At 33.1% G+C, this 7482-nt stretch overlaps 1 protein-coding gene across 1 annotated transcript; it reads right to left on the minus strand.

Annotated features, from left to right (window-relative positions):
• Positions 1-1924: 1924 nt before the first annotated feature.
• Positions 1925-5988, minus strand: LOC109174997. Its single transcript, XM_019324255.1, has 11 exons — positions 5765-5988; positions 4650-4778; positions 4410-4564; positions 4227-4320; positions 4054-4124; positions 3752-3858; positions 3372-3493; positions 3136-3224; positions 2915-2974; positions 2544-2648; positions 1925-2438 (listed from the first exon to the last, which is right to left on the minus strand). The coding sequence occupies exons 1-11, from the start codon at positions 5934-5936 to the stop codon at positions 2322-2324; spliced, it is 1221 nt and encodes a 406-aa protein (XP_019179800.1). The 5' UTR covers positions 5937-5988; the 3' UTR covers positions 1925-2321.
• Between the last annotated feature and the right edge of the window lie 1494 nt (positions 5989-7482).

Raw genomic sequence — 7482 nt, forward strand, 5'->3', positions numbered from 1 at the left:
GTTTTTTAAGTTCAGTGGCCTAATTGTTTCATCGGGTGCAGTTCGATGGCCTATTTGACTATTATTCCTTTAAAAAATCAGTGTTTCTCATCCATTAGATCTGGACACGTGGACGGACAGAATTCATTCCTATTTCGCTCTTGGGCGAAGCATTCGCACCTGAGTGCGATTCTATATATATATATATAGAGAGAGAGAGAGAGAGAGAGAGAGAGAGAGAGAGAGAGAGAGAGAGATTTAGATTTAAGATCATATGAGTACATGTGTTTAGGTGACTAGGTGAGAACGTGAGAACACATCACGTGCATCCATCTAATATTTTTAATGGTCTAGATTAAATTAAGTCTGTGCGAACGCGCATTATTATTATTATTATTATTATTATTATTATTATTATTATTATTATTATTATTATTATAACAAATAATATGTTATTTTTGGAAAAATGAACTATAAAAAATGAAATTTGTTGACTTTCAGCTAAACAAAAAAAAAAAAAAAAAAAAAAAAAAAGATAATTTTCCCCAAACATTAAAATTTTAAATTATTTTCAGAAAATTAGTCATTTTTTAAAAATTATTTTTAAAAATTATTTTTCAAACGGAGCCTAAATTTTGTAGTCACGTTGTAGTCAAAATTTAGAAACAGAGCATAATCACTAGAGGAGGAAATTATGCATTCATTTGATGTCATTTGTCTGACGATAGTAATGAATAGAATAAAGATTTTAAAAAAAAAAAAATTGAAATATATTATGGAGTGAAATTGTGCGTAGAGACGGAAGGATTAGTGCAGATATTTGGAATTTATTTTGGATGGGTGCAGTGTGCAGATATGATTGTTACAGAAAATAAGAATATATGATTTGTATACATCATCATATCGTTTTGGGAGCCATATATATATGGATGAAAATGGTAGAATATATTCAATTCCTTTTTCGTTGTTTGACAACTCTAAATTTTGTTTTTTTTTTTAAATAAAAAAGTTCAAATTTTAGTACGACTTTGCTTATATGCATACTATATATACCAACGACGTTGTTGTTATTTGAAAAAAAAAAAAAAAAACTTAGGGTGTGTTTGGAAACTCATTTTTCAGAAAATGATTTCTGTAAATCATTTTTTGGATTTTTAGTGTTTGGCAAGGCTTCGAAAATTAAAGTAATGAAAAATCAATTCTGGTCAAAGAGAAAAATCATCATGTTTTTCTTGAAAACATTGAGGGAAGTCATTTTCCAAGCCTCTTCTTTGGGGGAAGCCATTTTCCAGGCCTCTTCTCTTCGCTTCCGGACATTTTGTATCAGCCATCTTTCCCGACTTATCTCCCCGGCAACCAATTGGTCACCCCTCGCTGGAGAAGGTGACAGTGATCAGCTTTTCTAAGATGGGAAGGCAACCAGTTGGTCGTTCCTTCTCTAATGGCAGGCAACTGTCATTGGTAGCTGATTTTTTCTTCAGAGTTGACCAGATAAAGTTTAAAGTATTTAACCATTTTCTTTTCTGTTCATTTTCCGAAAAATGAACCAAACTCACCAAGACACTTTTTTGAAATGCAACCAAACACTAGAAATAACAAAATAACTTATTTTTCAAAAAATATTTTTCAGAAGTCATTTTTCTGATTTCCAAACACACCATAAAATCATTGAATCCAACATGAGAACATGAACGAAAGATGGAGGGAGCAACATACCACACCCCCGGGTTAGGCAAAGAAACGGTCTTCTTTGCAAACACATGGGCGGCCCGATTCGTAGACCTCCTAATAAAATTGAAACTCACATCGCTAAACTGCATCATGGCTTCTTTAATATCATAAATAATAATTTCAAATTCAGAAAGAAGATTATATATTAGACTACAATGCTGAAATAACTAGCTGAGCATCTGTTTCCACCAATTTCTATAACCCAGTCCAAAAATGCAGGGAAAAAAAAAGTCAAAAAACCTTATTATTAGAGTTATGCATACATTTTATGAAGGAAAAATGCATGCAATGGACATTATTCTCAGACTTGGAGTTTGAGAAGAAAAACATGGTTTGAATTGAGTAAACCCACTGAACCTCCTACTAACCTTAGAACACCAAACTTTCAGAGTCAAAACTGGAAGTTTTAAAAGATTGAAAGATTGATACAGAGCCTCAAATGATAAAACTAATAATAAGTGTTCTTAAGTCAAGTAGAAGCCTATAAAGGTTTGCATCTTTTGCAAAGAGAGGTCAACTGCGGCATGCTTCCTAGTAGTTGCTGATTCTCCAGTATACCAATACCAAGTATAGAATATGAGACGTCAAATGACCGCAAAATGTTCCCTTGGTCAAGACAACACACCTTCTCTGCTCAGATCTTCCATATTTACTTTCACATTTGCGCCTATGCTTGATAGTGCATTGATCATGGCAGGAACACCATTTTGTAGAGTGCTAGCCAATTCCTAATGAACACAACGGTGTGATAAAGCATTTCCATAAACCACATCCATTAAGTCTGCTAAAGAGATATCAATGCTATTGCCAAATCACAGATTAGGTAGGTTTACCTTTCTGCTCTCCTCCTTTTGACGCTTTAGAACTTCCAAAGGCCACTCAGTTGCTAGCTTTTGAAGTTCAGCCACAATACTTGCCCTCTTCGAGTCAGGTAAACTCTGCCAAGTGCATACAGTAATGTAAAAATATATGTAACAAAAATATACAAGATAACAGTAAAAAAGTTCAACCACTATTCACTTTTAACCACAAGGAAATTTGTTGGTGAAGCATTTAAGAGACTCTAGCTCTGTTTAAACTTATAAGCCTAAAAGACACGGAGGCAGATAGAGAGAAAGAGTCGTTGCTTTTTTATTTTATTACATTCCATGGAAGAACAAGATGTAACAATTTTCCTATAAATCACTCAGGAATTATTGCCTACCTCATAAAATACTTGAATGATTGCAGCAGCTTCTTCAGGTTTGTGACCAATCAACAAACCCTGTGAAATACATAACAAATGTGTTGCTTATGTCATGAATATGAATATACCTATTCATTTATATATCCCTATGAATCTGCTTAATCAAAAACGGGGAAGCAAGAATAGAGGACATATAATACAATTGGATTAGGTATAAAAGTGGATGTGCAAAGCACTACCTTAGCACATGAAAATGCACTGGAAATTGTGTGATGTTTCATGGATTCTGATCTTATCTTCTCAATTTTCCAAAGAGAATCAACATCTCCTACAGAGGATAGTAAAATATTAGTGGAACATATCAACAACCCCCTTTAATGAAAGAGGGTTAAGAATGGATAAATTTCCCCTACATATTAAGTGATACACTTGTAGAGTAGTAGACTACTATAGGCATTGAGAAGGTTGCAGGTACCCATTTTTGCAGCAAATTCCATCCACAAGTCAAATGAAGCCTGACGCAACTTTACTCCTGCCTTGGTAAATCTTTTTCCATACTTACACATTAACTCCCACTTATCATTTTCATAACAAACCCTGCAAATAGCCATATCCAATGAGGACAACTATGAGTCTCAAGCATTTCTATGTACCTAAATGAATTTGCTTTAATATTATATGAAACAATATTAATCCAAATGGATTATTCATTTTGGGTGTCTTGAGTCTTCATCGATATTGTTCCACACATAAGTGTGGATTTAGCAAAACTTTATGCCTAAAAAATTAAGACTTATGCAAAAGAATAGTAAAGAGATACAAGCATGTTGGACTTTTGGCATTATTGTTGCATACCTCAAAACTAAATCTGCAGTTCCTGGCTGTAGAGGTAAATCATTCTTCTGCACGAGTCTCATAATATCTACCATGAGACTAACATCATTATGCTGTTTAGCATACATCTGCAGTCATATAAAACCCAGACTTGGCAAATAAAGAACCACAAGAAATTTCTGCATGAAAGTTTTGTGGTACAACCACAATCAATAAATAAACAGACACACACACACACACACATGTATGCATATGCATATATGTATCCTTTTGTTTATGAAAGCATAACATCAAACTTCATAGAAGCAAAAATCCTTACATACCAATAAATGGTGAGCAGATCCAATATTAGGACTTAATCCATACACATTGTGCTTAAATAATGCCTTTTTACCTGCACATGATAAAGCAGACATGATGATTCTAGAAAAAAGTATTCAAACAAAGTTCTCAAGTTCATAGCTAAAAGTAGAACTTAACATATCAGTGTTCATACCAAACTCAATGGCACCTATGCGTATGCATGCCTTTGTAACTTCCTGACAGAGTGCGCAATTGAAATTTTCATGGATACGTAGATTTGACAGTCTCTACATATGCATAAAATACAGCAAAATGGGTCAATTAAAATCAAAGATAGGAGCACTTATCAATTTACAGGTAAGGAAGAATAACTAACAAATATTCGAAGTCTCTGTAAAATGTTAAAGAGAAGCTTAATATCATCATGGTTTGCACATTTTTCAATTAGTGACCACAAAAAAGCATTTGGAGGAGCCGATTTTTTATCCACAATAGACTTCAGAATCTTTTCGTATATTTCCTTCACAGTTTCTGCATTTAGAACAGCAATGTAAGTTAGCTTGGCCAACTATTCTTCCAGAAACAGAGCTCAAACCATTCATAAAACAACTATCACCTGTAGAGCCACTTTCAACTACAGTTGCTTCAGAAGAATATGACACCCTCTGCATCATATGGCATATAGAAGATGACAACGCTTCTCTTTGAAGTTTTGATTCCACCTGCGTGGGATTTCCAGAAATCCCTGATAGCCCATAATATCAACTTTAGTAAATCTATGTGCTAGATATTTCTTCTTAGATGCTATGGAGAATATAATGACTAAACAATGTGAGTAAAAAGGTCCATAAAAGAAAAATAAATTACCACAAAGCTAATGTGAAATGTAGACCACACACACACACAAAAAGATCTAAAATTTATCTATTTATATGTAGCTTAACTAGTTAACTGTCCAGGTTTAAACAACACACAATTTTTCCCTTTCAGTAATGTGAATTTCTACATCTTTAATTTTTCTTTTCCTAAACTGCAATATCCAGAAGAACCGGAACATTTTAGATGATGAGAGCTTTCCACAGGGGTTTGCACGTCAGTCTAAGCCTAATTCCATATACATGTACAGCAATGAGATATGAGGACTCGGCTTCAATTTTACTTTATTTTTGTTTCTTTTAATGTTCATGTTCTGTTGCAACTAGCCATACTTTTTGGACATTCCCATAGCATGTTTTCAAGTAAAAACCCCATCACCATTAGTCATTTCTTTGCCGCATTGTTTTTAAATACCCATTGTAAGCAAATAAAAGGCAGCACAGAAATTTCCTCCAAATCCTTTTCCCTTACACTTCTAGTTTTGTAATTCAAAACTGAAGTTTTATCATTAGATTTCATATTTTATCAGCATTTTTCTTTCGCTTTACTCCTTGCTTCATTTCCACACAAAAATCTTTACAAGAACAAAACAAAACAAAACAAAAAAATATATATATATTTCCGGCAAAAATTATGGTCCCACGCAATTTCAATTTTTACAAGCCATGTGCAAATACAAGCTCCCAAATTTCACTTATACTGACGTCTATTAACCATTGAGATTTAATAAGCATTCTACTTCGGCATTTGAGATTTCACAACAACAACAACAAAAATAAAAAATTGATTTCTTCAATTAAAGATTCACACGCTAACGCATATATACAGAGGGAGGGAGAGATGCGGAGCGTAAACCTGAGTAGGAGGAGGAAAGAAGGTTCGTGGGATAGCAGCGCCATAGAGAAGAGCTATGAGAAGCATCAATGGCGTGGATAGTGGGTGAGTGAAGTCGTTCGGAGTTGAGCAGAATTGGCGATGGATTCCTCAAAACCCTAGCTAGCCGACCAGCCTTCCAAAACCCCTGCATTTTCTCAAACAATGCAGTAAAAGCAGAAGAGTTCTTCCAAGTTCCAAGTAGCCATTCGTAATTCGTATATATAAAGGATAAAAGAGTAATTGCTATTTTATTTTGATTTAAAAAAAAAAATAATTTTAAAATCGACAAAACTTCATTTTTTTTCTTTCTTTTTACATATCACATCCCGGATTCATATTGCTACAATCAAAGTCCACATTTAGGAAATATACCATTATTTATTTTTAGTACTACAATCTAACTTATACCTGAATTGAAATGAGACTTAAACTTGAATATTAAAGTAAATTTTCGCAAAATCAAATCGAAGAAGACAATAGAAAAACACGATAAAAACATAGAGAATTGACAAATCAAGAAATCATATTTTGAAACTTCATTTTCTTGAACACAATTACAACAAATGCTAAACAAGTTGAATATCATCGATAACAAAGACTTTCAAGTTGTCGTTAGTTCTCGAGTTTTAAAAAGTATTAACTAAATTACATAAAAGTAAAGAGCTAAGGTGTTTAATTAAATTTTTTTTTTGGAAAATGGTCAAATAGACCCTCCAACTTTAGTTTAAAAGTCAATTAGGCCCCTCAACTTTTTAATGGTGCAATTACACCCCTCGACAATTTATTTAGGGGTGTTTGGTTGACATGAATTGGGTTGGAATTGAATTGCAATTCAATGAAATGATAAACTACATTGTTTGGTTGGGGGGAATTGCAATTCCCTCAATTCATTGAATTGCAATTCATAGGTCCCCTATGAATTGCAATTCAATGAATTCATCCAAAGGGAAAGGGATGGAAAAGACATATTTGTTCTTGAATGTTATTATTAAAATTATTACACACCAGGGTATTTTAGTCTTTATATCACTTATTCCATTTTCATTATTCATTCCTACCAAGTAATGTAATTGTAATTCTTACTTTATTCTTTTCCCACCGAATTACAATTTCTTTCCCCCTTAATTCCTTCCTTCCAACCAAACACCCCGTTAAGTGCAATGAAGCCCAAAAATAAATTAATGACATGCTATTACAAGTCATTAGAGTTCAGCCCACCTTCTGGCGAATTTTCTGACCAAAAAAAAAAAAAAAAAAAAAGTGATCGGTAAAATTTTCGGTAAATCTGGGTCGATTGTTGGTCGTTTTTTTTGTTGAAAAATTCGCCGGAATGTGGCCTGAACCCTAATGACCTGTGATAACAGGTCATTAACTTGTTTTTGGACTTCATTGTATCTAAATGAGTTGTTGATGTGTGTAATTGCACATTTAAAAAGTTTAAAGACCTAATTGACTTTTAAGCTAAAGTTCGATGGCTTATTTGACCCTTTTTCTATTTTTTAAAAAATTTAACTATATAACTACATTCAAAAAAAAAAAAAAAAAACTATATAACTACATTTTATATTTAGTCTATAAAAGAGAAAATCACGAAAAAAAAAAGTGGATATAGTATTGAGGATTGAGGGAAAAAATAAATGAATAAAAGAGACAGACAATAAAAAACAAAGAAGTGGATTATAGTAGTGAGAAAATGG

This window comes from Ipomoea nil, unplaced genomic scaffold (genome assembly GCF_001879475.1).
Source record: "Ipomoea nil cultivar Tokyo-kokei standard unplaced genomic scaffold, Asagao_1.1 scaffold0679, whole genome shotgun sequence".
Classification (NCBI taxonomy): domain Eukaryota; kingdom Viridiplantae; phylum Streptophyta; class Magnoliopsida; order Solanales; family Convolvulaceae; genus Ipomoea; species Ipomoea nil.

What these genes read in the sequence shown, in the direction of transcription:
- LOC109174997 (XM_019324255.1), bottom strand. Translation starts at nt 5,936, where the DNA reads ATGCAGGGGTTTTGGAAGGCTGGTCGGCTAGCTAGGGTTTTGAGGAAT. An exon ending in TCTTTCCTCCTCCTACTCAG is followed by an intron (nt 4,779 to 5,764) that starts GTTTACGCTCCG and finishes ATGGGCTATCAG; the next exon opens with GGATTTCTGGAAATCCCACG. An exon ending in CATAGGTGCCATTGAGTTTG is followed by an intron (nt 4,125 to 4,226) that starts GTATGAACACTG and finishes TATCATGTGCAG; the next exon opens with GTAAAAAGGCATTATTTAAG.